This window comes from Semicossyphus pulcher, unplaced genomic scaffold (assembly GCF_022749685.1).
Source record: "Semicossyphus pulcher isolate SPU_LCO1_2020_fin unplaced genomic scaffold, fSemPul1.0.p SCAF_16, whole genome shotgun sequence".
In the NCBI taxonomy this organism is placed as follows: Eukaryota; Metazoa; Chordata; class Actinopteri; order Labriformes; family Labridae; genus Semicossyphus; species Semicossyphus pulcher.
Genome location: NW_027211670.1, coordinates 11,889,166 through 11,913,366, shown reverse-complemented (window position 1 = coordinate 11,913,366; position 24,201 = coordinate 11,889,166). Strand labels below are relative to the sequence as shown.

The following is a 24,201-nucleotide window of genomic DNA, read 5'->3' as shown; positions in this document are numbered from 1 at the left end:
GTACTGTATGAGAACCACTAACAGCCGAATTAATTGTTTCTTTACTGACATCTATACGTTCATAATTTTAGCCTGAAAACAAGTCTTTTCTCCGTTCAACTTAGCCTGTACTTCTAACGGGGGCGGACGGTTAGTAAATGTCATAGACAGCGGCGCCATCTTGTGACGAATGTTGGGGATAACTGCTGTCGACGGTCATCCCTTGACAAAACTACTTTTGTACTTAAAAAAAAAAACCTATTTACACTAGGGTTTATACGCTATTCGGGTTTAAAATTGTGCAGTTGTGTAAACTGGGAGTTAGCTTGGCATCTTTGGTGAACAATATTAAACTAATAAGTTTATAACAGACGAATGCATTTGAAAACCACAACTGATATAAAAAACCTTTCAGGCAATACGGTGTAATTAAATATAACATTTTTTATTATAGGAACTTTGCAATGGATATGAACAATGCATTGTATTGTAAAACACATAAATTCACAATATAATGAGCTAAGTAAAAATCGACTCAAGTTATCAAAAATAGCTGCAAAATGCTTTACACAAGATTGACTTTTGACACTGAGAGGATTCTTACAATGAATACATTAACTGAATATAAAAATACATTGTACCAAATGTAAACCAAATGATAAGATCTGTGGATTAATCAAAGACCAACACACAGCCAAACTTATCATCATTAATTCACAATTTAAGTGCATTCAATCTTTTATTTATCACCTTCTTTTGTAGATCTTAGAGGTTAAGGATAACTTTTGTTCAACATCTTGAAAAATAGGGTAGATTTGGTTGAATTTAGTAGATTGTATTTGAATGCAATATCTCCACATTAGATTGAGAGATGAACATGGCCATTAACGTATCAAAGCTCTACAATTAGAGTCGTGTAGAGATGTTAAATCCCTTACTTGGTCCACAGTCACACTGGAAATTTTCACTCAAAATATTGTTTTTCGAGGTAAGAGACATCCTCTCGGGGCAACTGTCTTATTTAAAATAACCTTGTGTGGTCTTGTCATAACCTCCTCTTTCCTGTCCTCTTGTTTTGTTGTTTCACAGTGATTGTCCATTCTGTGATCATCAAGTGCCTTCTACTGCAACCAGTTACTGTGCCATCTTAATAATGTACCAGCCGCACAGTCATTCCCGGTCTGACAAACAGTAGACTAATAATATTCATGTGCTTGAAAACAAACCTCTTCAAACACATAAATAAAGATTGAAAATATATGACAAAATATATTGGTAAGCCAAATAAAAAAATAGTCTTAGTTAAGATAGATTTAAGTCCTCTTCCACCTCATCCTCCTCCTTGACAAGTTGCCTGTTGTCACCTCGATCCGTGGGTACGTCCATCTCTTTTTGAAGGGCCTCCAGGCTGGTCTGACTAATATAGTACCTGACATTCTGTGATGGCAAAAGCTTTTGGAGCTCCTCCAGCTTACGGTAGGCCTGGAGAAGAAGGAGAAAGATTGAAAATTAAGAGCTGAGTGTGTATTCAAAGATTTTTCTAGTTTAAAGCCATAGTTCTCGTGATGCGAACAAAAAGAGCTATAAAAAAGCTGCTAATCACCACTTGGAAGTTGCCCGTCTGACAGTGATGTTCCACCAGGAAACCAAATGCATCTCCGATCCTGACAGCAGGGTCCAACTCTGATTCCTCTAGCAGGGCTTCACATAACCGAACTGCCTCGCCGGCGTCCTCCGTATACAACCTGCAGATATAAGACAAAGGCTCCAAACATCAGATGAAGAACAAAACCAGACAATAAAACAAACAGAAGAAGATAACAAAAATGAGTTGTATTCTTACCTGCGTGCATGGACAAACTTCTTGATTAGGGTGATTTTATGCTGCAGGTCCGCCAGTCTTGCTTCCTGTTGTCCAGCTGAAGGGTCCTTTACTTTTGAGAGGCACTTGAACGCCTCAGTCAAAGCATCCAGAGCCTTTTCATAGTTCTGGTAATCATCAATCTCCACCTTAACAATGGTCATTAAGAGGAAACTTTATTGCTATTGAGTATTTCAACTTCATATATTTCCCTCAAAGCATTCTTAAATATAACAGATTTCCTCCAAGTACAAATAATAAACATCATGAAATGAAGTTATATTCTTTATGGGTTTTGTTCTACCTGAGCACAAGCTTCATAGAAGCCAGCGAGCAGGTCCGGAGCTCGGCCTTTAGTATAGAAACCGATGATTGTCTTCAAGATCTCGGGGTCTTTCCGCCAGTCCAGAGACTGGAGGTAGTTGGCAGCCATGATGAAAAGCTCCTTCTGACGACAGACGTTGGCAAAGTATATGATCTTCTCTGTGTCGCCCGACTTGAGTAGTGCCCTCATGGCCTGAAAAATATACATTGAAACAGTTTAATGGTTTAATATTGGAATATTTCAAGAGGACCAGAGGATCAAATCACTCTCTCCCAGATAGATCTTTTTCCTAAGCTCTTAGAGACTCCATACAGAGTCACACATCACAGTATTTACCTTGAGCCTGTTGCCTGCTTGTGTATATTTCTTGGTGGCGAGGTGGTAATTGCCCTGACGCATGCAGCAGTCCGCTATCCTCTCCAGCAGCTCCTTCCGTGACTCTTCAGACAAATCTTTAGAATCAGTGACAGTCATCCTCTCTGCCAGCTCGTCTGTGATGGTCAAGTTCTGGCCCACACAAACCTCCAGGGCCTGATGGTACTTTGTTCATTCACAAAAGAAAAGACACAATCATCAGTACGCACATATGAGCTGACGTTACCATGTATAGGTGATGATGTGGCATAGGCAGGTACCTTTTTGGCTGCTACCAGTAACTCCACAGCTTTGTCGTACTGGGAATGTGTGATGAAGAAGTCAGAGCAGCGAGCGAGGAGGGCCGGGTCGGAGGTCTCATTCAGATCTTCAGCGATCAGTTGAAGTGCAGAGAACTGTTGGGTGGCAAAGGCCAACTCCAGAGCTTTGGAGACGTAGCCAGCCTACAGTGGAGGAAGTAGCTTAGTTTAAATGTGATACAATGCTGCCCTCTTGTAGCCTGATTTAGAATGCATCAATCTAAACATAAGTCCTTCAGAAACAGCAGACATTAGGGACCTTGTGGTAGAGTGCGACAGCTCGGTCCATATGGGAGCCTTTCTCCTCGTAGTAACAGGCGGCCTCCATCATGTCCTCTGGGTTACTGAGCAGAGCCAGGTTCATCAGCTGATCATCCAAACCGTTCTCCTGTTGAGGCACGATACTCATGTCAACAAACGACTATCATGATGAAAAAAAGTCTATTTTCATATGTATTTTTTGGGCAATATCCTATTGAGCAAAGTACACAATGGAGAACTTTACCTTGCAAAGCCGTATGGCGTTGTTGTAGGCCTGCGCTCGTGTGTAGAAGTGGACCGCCTGTTTGATGTCATCATGACCCTCGTAGTGTCTGGCCAGGTGGTAAGACGCTGCCCTGTCTCCCGTGTCATTGGCTATCTCAGATGCCTTTTAAAAAAATTAACACATGGTCAACTATATTATTATCAATACTATGTTTATACTGCTATACATAACAATAGCTATACGAAAAATAAAAATAAGTACAACCAGGTCCACAAATAGTTCTTCTTCTAAATTAAAAACTAAAGTTTACCATGAAACCTATAATACAAACTACGTCACCTTCTGAATGTTTCCCATGTAGCAGTGGACTCGAACCAGAGAGAGGTAATCCTGGGCATTCTCATAGAAACGCAGCGCTGAATCCATGTCTGACTGGCTCTCCAGGTACTGCGCCCACCACTTATAGATGTTCCTGGATGGAGAAGATGATAGGATGGATGTTAAAATGTAACAGTATCTAATATGTTTTAGAACCCGACAGATATATCTGTTGGCCGATATTATTAGGCCAATATGGGCCTACCACAGATCTATCAGTATTTGCATATATATTTAACTATATACCCTAATATGGATACTATTAGTATTACAGATCATATGTATAATGCAGGAAACAATGTTTGTGGTGTTTTAGAATTGGTGTCATCACATAGTTTGTCCAGCAGCGTGCACTCTGTCTCCTTATCTTACAATACTTTCAAACCCCGCCTGCAGAACATGCAGCACTAGAAATGGCTGACAATGTATAATAATGTTTAATATTCTTTAATATAGTTGTTAGTTTAGGATAGCAGCCCCCTGAATATCTCTGCAAAGTCATATTGGTGCAAAGTTAGGCTCATAAATTCCCTACATCGACCACCATATCGGTAATCTGTGAATTTTTCAGTATTGGTCCCATATCTGTCTCTTGTATGTATGTAGTATGAGAGTTATGTGTTAAGCTCTTCAGGTCACATATTTTTTTCCAAGAAGACAAACACTGAACTCACTTGTCTTTCATTTTGTTGACGTAGATCTCCAGAGACCCTGTGTCCTCCTGGAGCATTCTGGGAACTTCAACTCTGTGTGTGTCTGAATTCTCATAACTGTGACAGAAAGGCTTAAAATGACACTTTGTTTTCACAGGTACATTTTCCCCAAACACAGAAAGTTAGTGATAAAAATATGGCATGAAACTGTGACAGATTCTGCCTTACTATGCGAGGGCCAGGGCCTTGTCACCCATGGACTCCAGGTATTTGGCGTAACTGTAGTAGGTGGTGCGGAGATGGATGCGATCTTGGTTTTCTGCTGTTTCCAAAGCCTGCCTCCACTGGCCCGAAGCCTGGTAGAAACTGTTCAGCAGGTCATAGCGATGACAGCTCTTGTACAACTTCTCTGCATCTTCCTGTTGGAAGCAGGAAAAGATGATGGAAAGATAAATGTTAATGGAAAGCCCAGAGGTCTTTGTGTAGTGCAGTGCCTGAACCTAATAAAGAACATGTTATTTATAGTCATAGGATGTGGCATTATGGTGGACTACAGTTTTAGTCTCTGGTTGTATTTTAAGATCTGGAGTGAGCTGGTTTCTTTTTCTCCTATCAACACTTTGACAGAAAGAATGGCTGCCTCGGTGTGAGAGATTCATGTCTGTTTGGTCATTTACATTTGAATACTTGAAAGTCTTACCAGCATGCCGAGCTGAATGGCCAACATCGCCACTTGGGCCTCTGGCTCGGGCTCAGCCTCCGCCTCCTTCAGTGCTTTTGCTGCCCTGGCATTTCCCATATTCCCAAGACACACACGTGCCACATCCAGCCGGCGGGTTTTCACACACATCCGTGCCATGTTTTCCCAAACCGCTTTACTACAGAGGGAAGAGAAGTGGCTTGTTTGCAAGGGAAATGTGTAGCTCACTGCATTGGTATTTTATTATTCAACGTAAAAACTTATGTAAGTAAATTTCACAGTTTAGTTTTGGTTCATATATTTTAGACCCAAACCTTTTAGACAAACCCAAAGAAGGCCAGACCTGTTCATGACGATTATACGAAATCTTCCTTCATACAAACATGAATCAGAGGGAAGCTATTAAAGAATGTCTGCCAGACTTTTAACTCAAATCAAAGGCGTGCTTTTCTGTCTCCACTATTTTTCCCTTTGTCTTGCTGACGTAAATCAACCCCTCTCCTCCCTTGTCTTCTGCCTCAATTCCAAATTTAAGATTCCACAGCCATCTGGTCTCTATTTGCGTCCCCTCCCTCCTCCGTGCTCTAGCTGATACAGATGTGGGCTGTTTATTAAAGTCAGGCAACAGGAAATACCCCAAATCTTTAGGGGCCCTGCTATAAGAGGGGGCATGGCGGCCTAGTGAAGAAAAATAAAGCATGAGCGGTAACCGTCAGCCAAAACCTTGCTCTATATGGTCAGATAGAGAAAACGAGCCCTGATAATGAAGTAAGATACTTGGGACGAATAGAGCTTGGAGCTAACAGGGCGGCGAGATCTAGAGAGCCAGAAAAGGAAAGACAAGAGAAGAAACAGGTCTACATTTGGCCCCTCTTCCCATCCTCTTTTCCTCTCAGGAAACACATCCTGTTGCTGGCTGCCCGACTGCGACGGCCAATGTGTTTGTTGCACACGAGAGAGAGGACTTTAGCGAACGCCCCCTGGGCTCCAGACAAAAGAATACACAACAGTGACGTCCAAGAGGGGGGTCTTTTGGACATTCTCTCACACAAACACACTTGACACACACACATTTAAAGTGATCATGAAGGAGGGAGCTGTCTTTTTTAAGCTTGCTACAGTTGCGGACTGATGTCTCGGAGTACTGTATGACGAAGAGCAACTCCCCCATATTTTCAACTCTGACCTCAAGGATTTGCAGAGAGTGAGCGACAAAAAGAAGCAGAGGGAGGTGGTTTAAAGGAATTCTAGTCAGGCAGTGTGAGCTCTTATAGCGGAGAGACAGTCTTAGTAAAGCAACTGGGAAGTCAGCTCCAAGCAGCACTGAGAATATTTGCATCTGGACATTCCAAAGGAAAAGTGAAGTGGCTGAAAAGAGAAGAAAACAATCTACAGCATCCAAGAGGAAGCAAGCTGCACACACAGAAGTCAGACCAGTGCAAACAGCAAAGCGAGGACGAAAGGGAAAGGAGGAGATTAAGAGTAAAGGGAATCAAGCAAAGATCCAGGAGTCAAGCTGCAGCCAGTCGGAGCCAGTGGAATGGACCCAGGTGCCACTTGGATTAACCCCAGCGTACCCGCGGTGCTGTCTGAGGAGGAGGGCTGAGGATCTGCTGCCACGACAACCAACTCCTGAATGAGGATGAATGGAGATGTTCTTTAGCTAAGCCTCAAGAATACACTCTCATCAATTCCACCTCTGCGTGGGACAACTCTCGCTAACAGCTGGAGGGGCAGGAGGAGGTGGTGGTGGTGGTGGTGGAGGAGGAGGAGGAGGACAGGAGCCAGGGTGCCCCGAGCACTGCTGGTGCTACTGCCCCGGAGGAGTCGCAAGGCAGCAGTCAGGACGCCGAGGAGGAACACGAGGGAGGGGGAGAGGTGGCGGTCGTCAGGCGTTGCATGGCCGTGCAGAGGCTGGTGGCGGCAGCGGTGGCAGTGGCCCTGCTGTCCTTGGTGCTAAACAATGTCGCAGCCTTCACCCCCAGCTGGGTTTTGCAGACGCCGGAGGACGGACGCAAGAGGAGCGTGGGACTGTGGAGGATGTGTCCCGTGGGTGGGGAGAAGGGCCAGGAAGATCTGCAGGCTGGGAGAAGGGGGCAGGGGACGCAGAGGCAGTGCGAAAACCTGGGATGGGGGTCTGAGTACGCAGGGTACCAAGAGTCCCGCAGCACTGTCAAATGTAAGTCGCTGGTTTTTATTATAAAAGCAACTTGTTTTCTAATGAAAATTCAGAGCAGCAAACTTTTCACGTTTAAAAGCGAAGGCCTCTTTTTGTTAGGCAACTATTTTTGCTGAGTTGGCATGAGTATCAACCTTATCTTAGTCAGTGTTGTGATGCATGGATGTGCTTTGCTAAATTAAGCTCCATTGAGAAATTTTCATTCAAGAATAAGTCTGGGAAAAAGTCCCGTGGCCAACTTCACTGGGCACAATGGGCGGCACTGCCTTCTAATGTTAGAGAAAGAAGTGCCTCACCATTCATGATAAAATCAGCACCACCTCGTTACAAAAATACAATGTATTCGCCCCTTAACTTTCATGTTGCTCCACACCAGATTATCAGATTACCTGACTCAGCCTTACTTGAAAGAATAACACACGTCTTCCTCTGGTCCCTAAAGTGCAGTTTGACATGATGCGAGCGTGTAACCTGATGGCGACGGTGGCCCTGACTGCCGGTCAGCTGATCTTCCTCCTGGGCCTGATGGAGCTGCCCTTCATCACACAGGAATCCCAGTGGTGGGAGGAGGCCATTGCTGCACTCTTCCAGCTAGCCAGTGAGTATCAATGTGTGTTTGTTTGTTTGCATTAGGAAAAAAAAACATGTCTCAGAGAAGAAACTTCTTCTATCCAAAACTTTGCACATAAATATTTTTGACTCAGAAATCCAGATGTTGCAGGGGAAAAGTTGGCATGCTCTCTGGCAGAGTGCCAAAAATGAGAGATAAAATCACTGGGCGGGGGCAAGACGGGTGATGTTACAACACAAGAAAGGCCTCTAAGTGCAAATACTGCAGGAAGACACTGGACAATACAATGTTTTTACTAAATTTAAGTCAAAATCTTTAGGGAAATGTAACAATAATCACAACATTTCTACTTCTATTAAGTTCGACATGGTTTGCTGAGACCGCAGCATTTCTGATTTGGCGTAAAAAAGACAGAGCAGCCAAACTCACACAGACGATAACGCAACAATAAAACAGAAAGAAGGATTAATAAGCACAAGACATAACTTGGAGACTGAGTAGTCATGGGTGCAAAGCCCCTCCTCCACAACCACCCACCTCTAACCCACCACTCTATGCCACATTAAAAATCAGTTGGCATGGCCTGTCCTGGTGCCCTGCTGGGAAAATGTGTTGTGTTGCATTGCGTTTGGTATCACTGCAGCAGAGCAGCACGGAGGGGGTCTGCTGTGAGTCTAAATTTAGTCCGAGTCCAGAATCTATGGGCCTGAGTTGCAGCGAGCCAGGGAGCGACTGTCGGGCGCCAGGATATCCCTGCTCAGGACGAGGAAATGTCTGTGACTACCTGTTATGCAAACCCCCGAGCTGAAGAAGGAAAAAGAGGGGAGGGGGAACGGACGGGAAAGACAGTTTTCGACAGGGACAGTGTGTTTGCGTGCGCACTGGCAGGAGGGATTTTATGCATGCAGGGTTGTGTATGTCGGTGCGTGTTTTGGTAGAGAAATGTCCTGTGGTTCAGACAGCAGCAGGGTGGGAATCGTTTCGGTCTAGATAAGCTGGACTTGCTTTTATACTTTTGTTTAGAAACTGTCCAAGAGCTGCTGCAAAGACAGAATCAGGGATGAGGGCTTTTATATGGAGGACTCTGTGAGAGTTTTGAGACACACCCAACATTAACAGTATTTTCCAATATGAGACAACACCTCCAGAGAAACCTCAGCGACCTCAACTCACCAAACCCTGATGAATAAAGACAATGGCAAATTAAACAGATGTCACCTCCCATGAATCACTATCACCCACATGGGTGGTGGACGCTTACAACTGTTTGGCAATGTGGTCAGTGATGACTAAAAGACACAAATGATTGCCTGAGTAACTATAGTGACTAAAGCCTAAAAGGTATAAATAGTACACAACTACTTCCCTTACATATTAATAGAAAAGCTCTTGGAAAATTGGTGGACAAAGCTTCTGAGTAATAAGGTGACGTTTTCCCAACTAAAAACAGAATACTCAAGAAGTAATAAGTGCTCCATTTAAGTCGTCATACTTGCCAACATAAAAAGTCTAAGGCCACACTTCCTGTCCTGAGAGTTCACCAAAACATTTACTACATGGAAATAGATTTTGCCTCGATGATTACACTAGATGAAAAAGTTATCCTCAGGGGGACACCAATGTTGGTACCAAATTTCATTGCAATCAATTAGGGATGCACGATATTATCGGCACGGTATCGGCCGATATTGGCTTAAAAATGAACTATCGGATATCGGCCCACACGCCGATATAATGAACCGATAAAATAATTTGCTGCTGCATACTTGATTAAATGCCTGACCAAGGCACAATGTGGTGTGGAAGTTTTTCAAAGTGTCCTAAATAGAGAGCAAAACAGCTATTTGCAATGACTGCTCAGCTTCGGTGATGCGAGGAGGAGCCAAGGCAAAGTCTTTCAACACTCCAAACTTGATGAACCATCTCAAGACCCGTCACCCCGACCGTTGTAACAACTGTGATAAGAGTATCACCATTATACTGTACGCTAATTCCAATACAGAGGAGAGTTGATGATCTCTGCAATTAGGTGTGCAGGAAAAAAATATCGGTATCAGTAATCGGCTAAATGGGTGGTAAAATATCGGCATATCGGATATCGGCAAAAAATCCAATATCGTGCATCCCTACAATCAATCCAATAGATGTCAAGATGTTTCATCTAAAAAGGCAAAACTAACGTGGTTTCAAGAGGAAAATTCATGGCATCAAGTCATTAGGACATATTGTCTGGGTACCATGAACGTCTCTCCCAGAGTTTTATACCAATTCATAAAGTACATGTTGAGAAAAGTGAGCTTTTGGTGGCACCTGAAAAAATGTTCGTACAACCAAAGTCATTAGGGTTTATCCTTTGGGAGCCATGGATATCTGTTCTAGGTGTGACTGGAATTCATCCAACAGTCATTGAGATACTTCAATCTGGGCCAAAGTCGTGGACCAACCAAACGACTGACTTGTTTACCAATTAGACACAATGCTAACATGGCTAACAGCAATGCAGACAACAACAATTTAAAGGTTTTTGTCACATGTTCTCTCCTTTAACTTTGCCTAAAAGTAAACTTAATATTTTTCTGGACTAGCCAGCAATGGGCTATGTTTTTTAATAAACCAATTAATTCAGAAAACAACTGTTGGATTCACCAATCATTAAAATTAGTTTGTTGTCTGAATAAAGACAAAACAGCTTAAAAAAATGAAGAAAAGAAAAAGAAAACTAAAGCTGCAAAAGTCCAAACAGTTGTGAAGGCTCTAACTATTCAGTAATCCATTCCCCCACTGAGTCAGTGAATGGGCCTCAGCTCTGAATGAATGGAGATATTTTTACCCATCACCCTCTTTCTCGGGAATGTTTTCATTTTCAGACGTGCCAAAATGCTCAGCTATTGCAAGCAGACTGTGGGATAACAATATCTGGTTCCACTCAGCGATGTCCCGGCAGTGCTGGCAGGTCCAGGCTGAAAGCACAATATTGGTCACTTCACGCCTGGAGACGACTCTGGAATGCGTTTTCTGAATGGACGCAGCTTTAACGTGTCAAAAGTCATGAGTGAGGGTCATTTCTTTTTAAGATGCAGTTCATCATGTCTTTTGATTTTGAAGAAGTCCAACTGTGGGGTTCAATTCAGGTCTGTTCAATGTGGCTCAAAGGATTCAAACTTTTTCAAGAAGTCTGTGATTGAAGAGATTCTTGGTAAAAAGGGAGTGATAAAAGGTTTAAGTAAGACATCCAGGCAGGTTAGCCCCTCAATCAATTCATGGCTCTTTAAAAATAAAACAAGAACAAGACAGCTACATTAATTTCAAAGACCTGGCCTCAAGATAAGACTTGTTTGGATTTTCTCTGTGACAGATCATGTCAAATGTCCAACAAATATATTAACCTCCAAGCTAAGGGTGTGGAGAGCAGGGAAGCAGGAAGGATGGAAAGAGGAAGAAGGGGAAGGAAGTTTGGGAGATAAGTGAGTGCCAAAAAAGAGGTTCACACAGCCCACCCAGGCTGGAACCTGGACAGGAGATTATTCATGTTCTTGGGGCAGGAGCCAGACAGGTTAAACATGAACAGATTGGGAAAACAGTTGCATTCTTGTGCGTACAGGCACGCTATGATACACAGACACAGTTATTCACATCCTCACTTAAAACAATGACGGCAATCTAACTGAAGAGTCCCTCCTCGGTTCTACAGAATGCTTCGGGAAATGCACTGATTCACATCCTAAAGCACCAACATCCAGTGATTATTTTTGGTCCCTTAATTTGTACCACTCAGGATGGGGCACGTTTTCAGACATGTAGTATTGTTAAACTATTACATGGCTCCAATAGATAAGGGATCTACAGGGGGTTTCCTAAATAGCTTTGATTGGGAATCATACAATTGTCTGCAATCGCCCCGATAAATAATGCCGATAAAACAAAGTGAAGATCAAAGAAACAGCATGAAATAGACGGCTGGACAGGAGTTCCTCATCGCGTGAGTTAAAACTGCTGTGAATCAAAGAAATCGGGAGATAAAACATCTCAAAGGCTTTTCCGAGGCTATATTCACGCTCTGATATTTTTAAGCTATCGAGAACTTTGATCCCAAGATCTCAGAAGTTCTTCCTAGGAGGAAACAGATTTCCAATATCAAAGGCCCCACACAGAGCTCCTGCTGAACTGTGAAGTACAAGGCTTCAGGCATGGATGTCTGAATGTGACCATGAGGGATTTCAAAGAGCCATTCAGACACGTTAAAAATTTAGCGTTCTGAAGAAATACTTAATGAGAAAAAGGTTGATGTGTTTTCCTTTCTCAAGGGTGCTAAAAGAACGTCCTCTTTTCATTAACTGGTTTTAAGCCAGGCTGAAAACTGGCACCATGGATGGCAATGGGATGCTGTCCGTCAGTTAGGCGGTTCACCACTTTGGTCCAGACGGAAGTGTCTCAACAATAAGATGGACTATAAAACTTGACCAGACATTCACGATCCCAAGAGAATGGATCTTAATGAATTTGGTAATCCGCAGAGAGGTTCACAACGTTTTGTTTTGGGTGACCCAACAACGACGGGATTGATTGCCATGACATTTGGCTGGATGGAAATATCTTTCTGTCTTTGGCAACAATCAAGAAAAAAAATGTTTAAGTTCTCCAATCCTTTGGTTTCAATCATAATTGGCTAAACTCATTGCAAATGTTAGCATGCTAAAGTGCTAATCAAAAATGGGGGGACAAAAGGAAATTTAATTGCCACTGCATATGTTCAGAATAGAAGAACTGTTTTGGTTAACTGTTTTTCTCTCTATGCTCTTGTTCAGGTTTCGTTCTGGTGATCGGACTTGTGACCTTCTACAGGATCGGGCCCTACACGCACCTCTCCTACTCCTGCTACCTAAACATAGCTGCTTGCCTGCTGGCCACGATGGCTGCTGCCATGCTCATCTGGAACATTTTACATCGCCGCGATGACTGCCTCGCACCTGGGGTTATCATCATCAGTCGCTCACTGACATCGTCCTTCCACCCACGTCTAGACAATGACTATGTGGAGTCGCCATGTTGAGCCACAAGCCAAGCCAATATTAGACCACACTGTCAAGTCTGTGCTCTCAACCATCCATGTTTTACTCCAGCTGGGGGCCTCGGATGTGACTCTCAAGAGAAGATGACATTGCTGTGATGCTACAACAGCTAAGCTAGCATGGACCAAGCGTAGAACTCTATATTTCACAATTTCTCCCCCCATAAACAAAGATCTCAGACTTAGGGCCTGTGTCCATCAAGGGCGTTTTTTGCACTGGCAGCGCCCACCACCTCAAGCTTCTCACCAGCGCTTCCTGTTGCTAGGTTGCTAAAGTTGTCCGGCGGTACTTCCGCTTACATTGATAGTGACGGTAAAGTCTGCTTTAAATTGGTCTGTATGTTTAATATTTACTTTTATTCAGGGAAATTTTACAAAGAAAAATGTTTCGTGTCCTGGCATTAGCTGCAGCTCCGGACCTGGAAATTGTACCCTCAAATATGAAAGGATTAGCTTCTCCTCCGTCATTGTTCTTGACAAACTTGATATCGGAATACCTGCCCCCTAGTGATTTTGATTGGTTGGTGAGGGAGAAGTGACATCTGAGAGCGCTGTTAGAGCATTGTCAAAAAAATAAACAAACGCTGACGCTGAGGGTGTACAGGCACAGACAGCACAAAAAACGCTGTTAGTGGACACAGGCCCTTATTTTGCTGCTTAGTGCACATTTCAACTAAAGCTTTTGTATCAAGCAGCCCCAAACTTATAACATATTCCAAAATGTATGATGTTTCATTTATTTCTGCGTGGGTGAGCTAACTGCTAGCTAAATATGAAATTTGGACTTCTATGTGAATGAAAAGATCAAGCTGGAACTTGACCTATTTTGATATATGTGCACTTATTCGATGGCCTCCTGCATAATTATGAATTGGAAATTATAAAATGTTTTAAATGTAATAACAGAATACCTCACAATTTTAATACTTTATTACTATTAGAGATATATGTTACAAGTAAGTAGGTAAGCTAACATGGTAAAGGCAAAAGAGTTAGTCAAACATTTAGGATATTATAAAGTGCAGATAAAAGAATATATTTGGATCAAAATATGCTATGCAAATAAATACTTGGCAATTCATATACTGTATGTGAACTACATTGTTCTTTTAATTTGGTGGTAATAACGTTTTGACCATACTCTGCATTTTGAAATGACATGCACTTGCGTTCATTTTTAATGATGCTTTCCATAGGAAACTCTGCTTGCTTGTGGTACAAGATGTATACTTAAATTAATATTTTTATAAAGAATAGTGATATCTTTAGAAGTGGTATTATTGTGAGCATATCATACTGTTGAAAGAACTTCTGGCTATCTGTGGGTCTTCTACATCGCCAAACATAGGGGCATATAATAAGAATAATGATAAAATATCATATAAATCAATAAATTTATTGGTGAATACTAAACACTGTGGTTGTTGTTGTTGTTGCTGCTGTTATGGTGTCCAACATCATACTTGACAAATGTACAACAGACTTCTTAAACACATTTAAAATGTCTTTAAGGTGGATTTTGCGGACAAGAAAGATAGAGGTGGTAGGAGTTTCAAAAAGTGCTACACATAATGTTTAAGGTATATTCTCCAAAACACCCCTACCTAGATTAATTTTAAAATATTTTTATGGACGACTGACATACTTTAGGAGTGTCACATCTAACACAGCCAGCAATGATGATTACAACATCATTCATCAGTGTCCGCTTCACCCCTGAACACTTCCTCGGGTGTTCCTGATGGAACGGGGGGAGTTTGGCTTTTAAATAGCGAACGCAGTGGCAGAGGGACAGTAAGAGGAGGCTTACATTCATGCGGGCAGATAACCCAGCAGCATGTCACCTAAAGTCAAGGACAGCATGAATGAGAGGAAGCAGCACAGTCTGGACTGCATAAAGACATTCCAACCTGTGTGTGACACACTGCTACAGGAGGCAGGGGGACTTACACACATCTAATATATATGTTCAAAATGGGTGTTTGCTCTAGAATAGTTTATTATAAGACCTTAAATACATGTACAAAATGAAATATGTCCAGGAAAGGTTCAGGTTACTGCTGCAGGAAACATATTCCTGTGGGTGGAGATATGCGGGAATCGAACACAATACAGATCCTTTTTAGAAAAAGAAGCAGCAGTAAAAATAGGCATCAATGAACTCGGTAAAGCTGTCATCGTGCCTATTAAACTCTGGAACATCCGGCCAGTGGGATGTGTTATTTTCCCATTTGTTTGTTTTGGGGCTTCACGTTTGCGTAATGTTTGTACGTGCCAAAGCAACACCAGCGCAGAATTCACATCGAGTGCCCTGAATCACGTATTCTGCCGGAGATAAAATCAGATCTCTGCTGAAATCACATATACGTTTCCCTAAGACACGCACACACACACACACACAGGAACGAACACTCACATCCTTTTAGTGACCTGATTCAATGTGTGCAAGAATGGAAAAGGCACTCCTTTTGGACTAAACTGGCAGTGGGACCCAATGTGTGTGTGTGTGTGTGGGTCACAGTGTGTTTAGAAAAGTACATCCCCTTCAGAACACACCCGCACACTAACAGAAACAGTCGCATATATACAGATTGAGGAGTTCCTTCCCTGAGCACAGACACAGAAAAAGTCCTTAATCATGTCCTGTGTTTAAAATTATATTTCATTTGCTATACAAGTTATACTCTGGTGGATCTGATTTGAATAAAGAATCATGATGCGATACACTTAGAAACATACTGCTGATCTTATATATTATTTAACTGTCACAAAGGTACGGCAAAAATGTCTTCTTGTCTGTCCTGACTTAGTTTATCATTCCTCCTTATTACCAGTGACAGTTATTCTTCTTAGGTTGGTTGGGAATCTCTCTCACTTCTTTATTAATCTGGTCCTATAGTCCTTAATAGAGGTGGGACAAAATATCGATACAGCAATATATCGGCGTCCTGAATCGCCAAATATCGATACTTAAAGTCGAGCTGAAACAGCATTTCGAGAGTATCTAGCTTCCGTATCGTGACGTATTTCCGAGTGAAACAGGACGTGCAGGCGGGACATATCATGAGAGGGATTTGATTTGATCGTTGAGAAGTGGGCGTAGACAGACGTTCTCCACAGCGCAGTAGCTAGCTAACTGACCGAGCGTTCTTGGTGCTCTGCGGCTAAATGTTGCAGATTGATTGACAGGTGGATGTCATGATATTATTGGTTGGTACTAGCTTGCGTAAGCACACGTAATATTTTGTTTTACAGGAAGAAAAAATGATCGGCTTTTGATATAAGAATACGAATAAATTGATTTTCTGTGTTTTTTTGGCCTATATTGTCAAATTGATGCACAATAATACCGGGGATGTGATCTAAAAGGATTAAAATTATATTTTTAATTTCACCTCGACTTTCAATTTAAAACCACTTTTACAAACTACTCTGCTCTGTGGCAGCTGTGGCTCAGTGGTAGGGTCAATCGTCAGTTGGGAGGCTGGTGGTTCGATTCCCTACAGTCTACGTGTCGAAGTGTCTTGGGGCAAGACACTGAACCCCAAATGGTGGCATGATGGCAATCGGTGTGTGAACGGGATTAGTACTGATTGGGCACTTTACGGAGCAGCCTCTGCCATCAGTGTGTGAATGTGTGAATGTGACATGTAGTGTAAAAGCACTTTGAGTGGTTGCAAAGCTAGAAAGGCGCTATATAAGTACAGTCCATTTACTCTTGAATTGCTCAATGATTCCTAACATTACAAAATAAGCTGTATGAATGAATGGATGATTTCTGCATACAGAATTTTAAATGCACCAGCCTTTCAACAAACAAAAACAGTGGTGTGGTTTCTCTTTCATTGACCTGTTATGTGCCTGCTTTGTTCGGCTCCCTTATGGATAAGACAATACTTCAAAGTACAAACAAAACAGGCAGAGTTTGTTGCCTTAGTTACCTGTCAGACACGTCAAAGTTAAGCTTACAGGACTATTGTGGGAGTTTTCCTCCGAGTTGAAATGAGGGGTGAAGAGTGACAACAATGCCTCGGTCTCAGTGGAAGTCAAAAGCTCTCAGTTACAGCACTCCCACTGCAAACCATTGTAGAGCAATCTGAGAAGAGTCAAGGCTGAAGCAACAATGCTTTCCCTTTGAACTGAAGCCCCTGTGGCAAAGACTGCTGGGAGGAGAAGAAGCCCACAGCAGGCATGCCATCCTGCACGTTGTCCTCACCACAGAGCTGACACGTGTGGCCTTACCTCTTGATGAGCTTGATTGACTTGAAGGCCTCGTCCATATCCCCGATGGTCAGGTAGAAGCTGAAGTTGAGCATGGCGTCGCGGGTGGCTTTTTCACAGTTTTCCAGGCCTACAAAGTCTCTGAGAGCTCGCCGGGACACCATGTGGGGGAACTGGGCCGCCGACCCCCGCGATGATGGAGCTGTTGTTGTGGCTGCAACGTCTGCTGGATCTCTCTCACCGGGCTGAAGAAGAGGAAACCAGATCAGTAATCTGTGCTTCACACAGTCTCAACAAATATCAAAACCTAAATACTGAGGCAACATTTTGGGGATGGATAAGAGAGGAAGAGCAAACCAAACAACAACAAAGCATTACAGAAACAAGGAGGAGTGGACACAGTACTCTTACATCCAAACGTTTCAGGGATGCTCTTGTGCTGCTTTCTTTTTTGCTGAAATGCAGCACAAGGCAAACACGACCACAGCTGCTTGAGGTTGGGAGTCAAGAATACAGAAGCTTTCTGAACTGACTGTAGAGGACAGACACTTACTTCTGGTCGGAAGTCACCCCCCCTCCGAAATAAAAGCTGGGGTGTGTGAGACCAAACACAGAGTCAAACATAAGAAAAGTGATGCATGCAAACACAAAGATTTGAAGCCTTCAGCTTTCTAAAGAGAAACCCCACATGCTGTGTGAGAAACCCCCCACTGGAGAGACAACATACAGGCAGAACAGAGCGTTCCCCGTCCTCACCTTGCAGCTGAAATAATAGTAGGGCACATCCAGAGCGAGGAGCGCCTGCAGGCCAGAGGGTTTGAGGTAGTAGTCCTGCAGGAGGAGGCCGTGCTCCTGCGTACAGAAGAGCGTCACCACCGACACGTCCATCTGAGCAGAGGGAAGGAAACAGTGTCAAACAATAATTATTTTACGATTATTAAATGCATGAATCAACAAACATGACAAGACAAGACCATATAGTGGCATCATTGTATGATTTGTTGGCGCTAGTAATCCCAGGGGAAGTCCAAACAACCAGCAGTTATCAGAACTATCTCAATTTTAAGAGCAGTCTTTACCGTGTCAAAGAAACTCGTTGATGAGGATTCAGAGCTGATCGGCACCGTCTCACACACAAAAAGACGAGGTTCACTCTCATCCCAGTAGTGAGAGACAGGACAGCGGCCGCTGAGCTCTGTCATCTGAAACTGCTGCCTGAAACACACAACAGACATTTGCAGTGTAAGGCCAGAGATATACCTGCTTTTGAACCTTGCGTATGCGAACACAACCGTCTGCGTCATGAATGGAATTGTTCACATACTTGGCTATGAACTACACCTGTTACTGGAGGATACCTCACACCAGAGGGCTCAGGCTGTATGTGAGGGATGTAAACAACAGACATGGCGACACTTGAGGAGGTTACTGCTACGTTCATTCTGAGATCACGGCAGATAACACGACGAGCTTTTGTGTTTTCGGTGGACAGAACTGTACTGTCCCCTCTCTGTTTCTCCCACATTTTCCACCGTGCATGAACGTAACGGTCCCGGACTTCCATTTAATTTTGTAGGTTTCTATGTCGACTACGAAAATGGAACTTATCTGTTCAAGCTATTTTGACAGACATGTTTGTCGCTGTGCAGTGGACTAGACACATCTTACAGATGTGGATAATTGTGGAATTGGTTTATCAGCTTGTCTTCAAAACTATCTGCTGCGGTGTTGACCCGGTCACATCCCCTCTGCCTCTACACTACCCCTTCTGTTCATGTGCAAACTTCATCTCCCGTACACGTAGCGTTAATTTTTGATGACGTGCACAACCAACGCTCCAAACAGACGAAGGGAACGAGTCGTAGCCATCATGCGCAAGCAAATGCGTGGTTAAAGAGATATTTTGGAAGTTCTCCGTTTCGTTCTAGTTGGCGGCACCTGATGGCGATAAAAGGCAGTTGCGGGGGCATACGTCCCAGATAACCAGACGTCTACAGTCGGCTCCCTTTGTGACAGTAGTATCTCTAGATTTTCCTCGCTGACGGTCGCTTTCCTTTTTAGACTGCCTTCATCTGAGTGTCAAATTTGTTTGCTTTTTTTAGGATTTTCACTTATTTTTGAAGTTGTATCTGTAGTCATCAATCTTTTCTTTGTTTGTTCAGCCATAGTAGATTACTGTTTACTCGCAACACTTGCAGAGACCGGAAAAGCAGCAGCTTAGCTCCGCCTACCCTCTCTGGCAGACAAACCACTGCTGGGTGATGGACAACGCGTCACTAACTGGGTCGACACAGACACCCAGTCCGTAATACTGCAAATGCAAAGGCTTTCATCAGTGGGCCATAGGCTCAATCACCATTGTGTTACCTCATTCGGCGATAGATAGTGACCTAACAGACGTTTATTTAAATAAAGATTAGATCTTTAACAGCAAGTATATCTCTGTCTTAAGACGCCTGGAAGAGAAAACTCTCTGAACAGAATAGGAAAATAAAAAAAGACTGTTACCTTTCACTTTCTTCCTGCTGAGAGATGCCGCTGGACGGTCTACCGATGAAGAAGTCAAAGTGTGTTACAGTGTCCATCTCAACGTCGTAAAAGTACACTTTGTGATCAGGCCGTCCATTTACCTGAGAGGAGCACAAAACTTTCAGTTCAGTCAAGAGGAATATTAAAAAAAAATGGTTTCATATTGAGATAAGAAAGAATATCAGCATGAATTACACAAATTGAAAAGCTATTTAAGGAGTATAATAAGTTGTCCATTCACCTGAGAGATTAGGATGCTGACTTGGCTGCCGTTGGAGTTACATTTAACCGACCTCAGGGCTCCGAGATTGGATATCTGCTCGACCAGGCTCTTAGCACCGCAGTGAGCTTTAGCATCTCTGTAAAGACAATAAAAGTGGAGTTGTTGGCCGAAGTAAAGTACCTTTAACAGTTAGCTGGCATTTACTTATTTAAATGAGGGAAGTGACACCAACATTATACCTTCGGGAGAGGTCAAAGACTCTAATGTGTGCTGTGTCTGTGCCTACCACCAGGTAAGACTGACAAACACTGAGGATCACAGGGTTTCCCTCGGCTTTAGAGAAGGTCAGGAGTTGTTTTACGGTGCCCTGAAGATTATTAAGAAAAGAAGGCATAAAAACGTTAATATTTCTTGTTTGCATATACATCATGATTGTGGATTTATGCTCTTTAAATTATGCATCTGGAAAATGTATTTTTCAAGTCGGGGGAGGGTAGGGGGCGGGGGACAACAGACCTGTGGTGTACGAATCTGAACCCTGTTAGGTTCCACAGTGTAGAGGTTCTCGCCATGTACGGCTACAACATGGGAGTCACAAGGAAATGATCCTGGGAAATCAAAAAATATGAGTTTACAAAATAAATGACGAAGAACAGGGGAATCAGTGCAGTTTCTAAAATGTCTTTAAAAGGTTGCTCAGGCTTTCAGTTTGTACCTGTATTGCGAAGAACTGTCCCTGAAAGCTCGTACACAGTGACCTGCTTTCCACTCCAGACTGTCACTGACTCCTGTTGGTATGACAACACACATCCAATTACTATGATAACAGTTTTCACTTTGTCATCGGTAAAACCTTTGTGGAGGTGTTCAGTATCTTTCCCCTCTATTAGCTCGACACTTACCTTGGTCACACACACTCCTTTGATGTGTCTGTCAGACTGCAGAGCGAGGTGAACTCCTGCGGGGAACTGAGTGATGCTGAGCTGTGTCGGGGTGAGCTGCACTGCTGCCACCTGCTGGCTGAAGTGGGCTGACATCATGTGCTCACACAGGATCAGCACTGTGTTCGAATTGTTGGCTGCAAGCAGATTCAGGCTGGAGCCCCACTGAAATAGAAGAATTTTATGTTCATACTTCATCCTTTTATGTAGTTAATATTCTAATATGATTCGTCCAGATTATACCTGTAGCTGTGTGACATTCCCCTCTACTTCTGTGGGTGTCTGGAGCTTCCACTGGGCCTTAGTATCACCTCTGCTGCTGTCTGGCTGCACCACCATCCTCCATATTGCTATGCGCCCATGGGTGGTACCAGCAGCCAAGATTTCTAAGGGAAACGGTGACATTACATGAAGGGAATGAGACTTTGAATTGTTGTTGAATGTTACAATCAAATAAAACATATTAAAACTACTAAATCGACTGGGATGTGAAGTCAAAACGCAACTCTATATATTGTTTGAATTATGAGAGAAATATTGTGCAGCAACCTTTTCCTGCACAGTACGAAACACAGTTGATCATCTCTCCTCTCTCAAACCCCAGAGTCTCGTCAAGAGGCAAAACATAGTTGTCATCCCGCTCCAGGTCCCACAGTCTACAAAACAAAAGGGACAAATAATGAAGGTTAAAGGGGGGGTGTTATGCTAATTTCAGGCTTCATATTTCACTCTGTGATACCTGTGGAGTAGCTTAGCATATTTAACAGTTAAAAAAACTCCTCATGTGTCTCACACTGGTGCTCTGCAGGTCCTCATACAGCTTCAGCCTGAAACGACTCAGTCAGCTCTGTCCCTTTAAGAAACCCCGCCCCTACAAACCCACTTTTTTCTGATTGGCTAGCTGAGGATGCAAGTTGTGACATCACAAAGTGCAGCGTGTAGGAAAAAAAACTGAAACCTTGCGTTCACAGCAGACTGAGCTGAGAAGCCTGGGGATTACTCCAACATACTTCAACCTACAGATTTGAAACTTCACACACGTTTCGTCTGAACATTGCAACATTATATGTATGTTTTAAAATTTGAAACATGATAATACCCTCTTTAAAATGTGGAATGGGAATGTAACGTTTGTATGTGTGCTCTCTGAACTCTCTGTTTACTAACCTGATGACAAGCTCCCCTGCCGCTGTGATGAGGAGGCCCTTCTCTGTCCAGACAATGTCGACATTCTGCCCAGCCTTACTGCTCAACTTAACCTTTCAGGAGAAAACATGTTCACAGATCAAACTTCTTAAAATTGACCTGAACTGACCTGCCACTGAAAAAAATGAATATACAAAGTATTATCTACAGAACATGTCACAATTGGACTTTTACAGTGATCTACCAGTATAAGCTTAACCCAATCAAAATAGGCACAAATTTAAAGAAACAGTATCTTTGATGATTGTTGTATACCTTCATAAATTCCTGGGCTCCCCCCTCAGGTCCGAGAGTGTACTGTGACAACATCATGGTCTCTGTGATTACAGCCAGCGCCTCTCTTTTCTCCAGGTAGAACAGCTTCTTGATTGAACCCTCTACACTGAGAAGTGTGCTTGTCTTACAGTGTTCATCCACACTGTGCACCTTGCCTACAGTATATGCAAGGTATTTCTGTTAAAATGTTAGGTAAAAACTAAGTAAAATATCTGTTGCCTAGTGACACAAATTGATCATATTTTGCAGAGATCTGATAAGATTGTGAATCAATAACAATATTTTGCTTTTCAGAGCTTCTCTTTCTTAAAAGGGGCTTTGGACATGTTTTTGAGTGTTTTCAAACATTGATTAATAGATGCTTAATAATTTTTAATTTGTGGCATTTATCTAGAACAACAAAAAGACAAAATCTTACCATCTGCAGTGCTGACGTAGAACGCGAGTCCCTCCTGTGGGCCCATCTTGAGAGGTGCTCCCTTCCAGCTGAACATGTCCAGAGCGCTCTCATCTCCACTCACAGATGCTCGTGCTAGCATCGCCACATCACTGTAACATAAGGCAGGGCCTTTTATTTGCAACTCAGCAGACAGAATAAGGGGAAATTGTGTTATTGCACTGTTTTCAAGGACTTTTTAAAGAAGAAGCATCGTATCCTGTTTACTTACTCCCCAGGTGAAGCCGGTCTGAATATGCAGCAAGTTAGAGGTTTGTTGTATTCATGCTTCACAAGATAGTTTCCTTGAAGTCTCCCTCGGGCGTCTACCTTCCATACTGCAAGCGCTCCAGTCTGTCAATTATATTCACAATAATTATATTGGTCTTTAAGCTTTTTGGTTGCATCTGTGCACAAAAGTCATACATTATTCTTTTTTATTACACTTGTAGGGCTTCTGCCAAATATTGATGTTAATAATCTAGCCTTGGTCCAAGTATTCCCAGAATAAAAGGCATGTTTATTATTCAGTGCTAGGAATGTGTCAGAATATATTGATATGAAATGTACAGATGTAAACAGTCATTGCAACACACTTACATGATCGCCAGTTACCAAGCGGCTGCCAGAGCTACTCCACTCCAGAAGTGTGATGCAGGATGTATGTGAGGTGGGAAGGACTGTTTGATCTCCAGAGGGGTGTGTCAGCAGCATCACCTGTCCGTTCTCCCAGCCCAGTGCCAACACTGGCTTTGTGGGGTGCCAGCGCAGCAGTGTGGGCTGGTGAGGACTTTCTAAATGGCAGCTCTCCACATACTCTCCCTGCACATGGACAGCAATAAGTATGCAAAGTTTGTCAAGTTTTACTTAATTTACACACAGTGGATATAAATAGATAAAACACATGCTTTCTTTCTGCATAGGTGTTTACCTGCTGCAGGTAGAGGTCTACATTGCCTCCAGTTGTGGGGCTGTTTGAGGCAACAGCCAGTACAGGAAGAGCAGAGTGCCAGGTCAACAGAGAGGGCACTCCACTGCTTTCAGGGGCTTCAATACGGTGGTCAAAATACACCGCCATGTCCCCAGTGCTCCTCTCTGGATAAGAGAGAAGAAACAGGGGATGTAGGCTAACGTTATGTTGAATATTATACATGGTTATTCGTGGTGCATCTTGGAACTACTATGCATAGTAGCTTAATGCCCCCTTTGCATGTAATTAACTGGCTAATTTGTGTCGTAAAAGCTCGGAAACAATTAGTCAACCCCTGAACGTGCCCTCAATTAGCATCCAGTGATTCCTAATGCATAATTTCACTCTATATTAACGCTAGTTAGCTACGCTAGTTCCCAAACGGCTTCAGATACACTCTGTGGACTTAAACTGATCATTGCAGTCATTGTTATTAGCAACCATTAACGTAAGTGGCGTTATGTGACAAATAATTAAGTTAGCTTTAGCCGCTAACATTAGCTAAGCTATCTTAGTTAAGCTAG

At 42.9% G+C, this 24,201-nt stretch overlaps 2 protein-coding genes across 3 annotated transcripts; one reads left to right on the top strand and one right to left on the bottom strand.

Moving 5' to 3' along the window:
- Nucleotides 1-443: 443 nt before the first annotated feature.
- On the bottom strand, nucleotides 444-23,785 carry ift140 (intraflagellar transport 140 homolog (Chlamydomonas)). Of its 2 annotated transcripts, XM_069664715.1 has the most exons (30): nucleotides 23,639-23,785; nucleotides 23,308-23,529; nucleotides 22,940-23,061; nucleotides 22,690-22,820; nucleotides 22,251-22,426; nucleotides 21,957-22,048; nucleotides 21,339-21,445; nucleotides 21,033-21,175; nucleotides 20,751-20,954; nucleotides 20,564-20,636; nucleotides 20,365-20,456; nucleotides 20,088-20,215; nucleotides 19,867-19,984; nucleotides 19,605-19,726; nucleotides 18,176-18,311; nucleotides 17,853-17,984; nucleotides 17,650-17,685; nucleotides 17,118-17,341; nucleotides 5,058-5,235; nucleotides 4,586-4,776; nucleotides 4,379-4,474; nucleotides 3,666-3,798; nucleotides 3,345-3,488; nucleotides 3,099-3,227; nucleotides 2,801-2,983; nucleotides 2,502-2,705; nucleotides 2,145-2,357; nucleotides 1,823-1,989; nucleotides 1,583-1,724; nucleotides 444-1,461 (listed from the first exon to the last, which is right to left on the bottom strand). In XM_069664715.1, exons 1-30 carry the CDS (start codon nucleotides 23,783-23,785, stop codon nucleotides 1,282-1,284), a joined length of 4,365 nt encoding a protein of 1,454 aa, XP_069520816.1. In that variant the 3' UTR covers nucleotides 444-1,281. The 2 variants fall into 2 exon arrangements, with proteins under 2 accessions (XP_069520816.1, XP_069520815.1); XM_069664714.1 differs by lacking the exon at nucleotides 17,650-17,685.
- Nucleotides 6,846-14,273, top strand: tmem204 (transmembrane protein 204). Its single transcript, XM_069664667.1, has 3 exons — nucleotides 6,846-7,236; nucleotides 7,679-7,834; nucleotides 12,613-14,273. The coding sequence occupies exons 1-3, from the start codon at nucleotides 6,957-6,959 to the stop codon at nucleotides 12,855-12,857; spliced, it is 681 nt and encodes a 226-aa protein (XP_069520768.1). The 5' UTR covers nucleotides 6,846-6,956; the 3' UTR covers nucleotides 12,858-14,273.
- Nucleotides 23,786-24,201: the final 416 nt, after the last annotated feature.

What these genes read in the sequence shown, in the direction of transcription:
- tmem204 (XM_069664667.1), top strand. Translation starts at nt 6,957, where the DNA reads ATGGCCGTGCAGAGGCTGGTGGCGGCAGCGGTGGCAGTGGCCCTGCTG. An exon ending in GTCCCGCAGCACTGTCAAAT is followed by an intron (nt 7,237 to 7,678) that starts GTAAGTCGCTGG and finishes TGGTCCCTAAAG; the next exon opens with TGCAGTTTGACATGATGCGA. An exon ending in TGCACTCTTCCAGCTAGCCA is followed by an intron (nt 7,835 to 12,612) that starts GTGAGTATCAAT and finishes GCTCTTGTTCAG; the next exon opens with GTTTCGTTCTGGTGATCGGA.
- ift140 (XM_069664715.1), bottom strand. Translation starts at nt 23,785, where the DNA reads ATGGCGGTGTATTTTGACCACCGTATTGAAGCCCCTGAAAGCAGTGGA. An exon ending in GAGCCCAGGAATTTATGAAG is followed by an intron (nt 22,049 to 22,250) that starts GTATACAACAAT and finishes TTCTCCTGAAAG; the next exon opens with GTTAAGTTGAGCAGTAAGGC. An exon ending in CAGCAGGAAGAAAGTGAAAG is followed by an intron (nt 18,312 to 19,604) that starts GTAACAGTCTTT and finishes TGTGTGTTTCAG; the next exon opens with GCAGCAGTTTCAGATGACAG.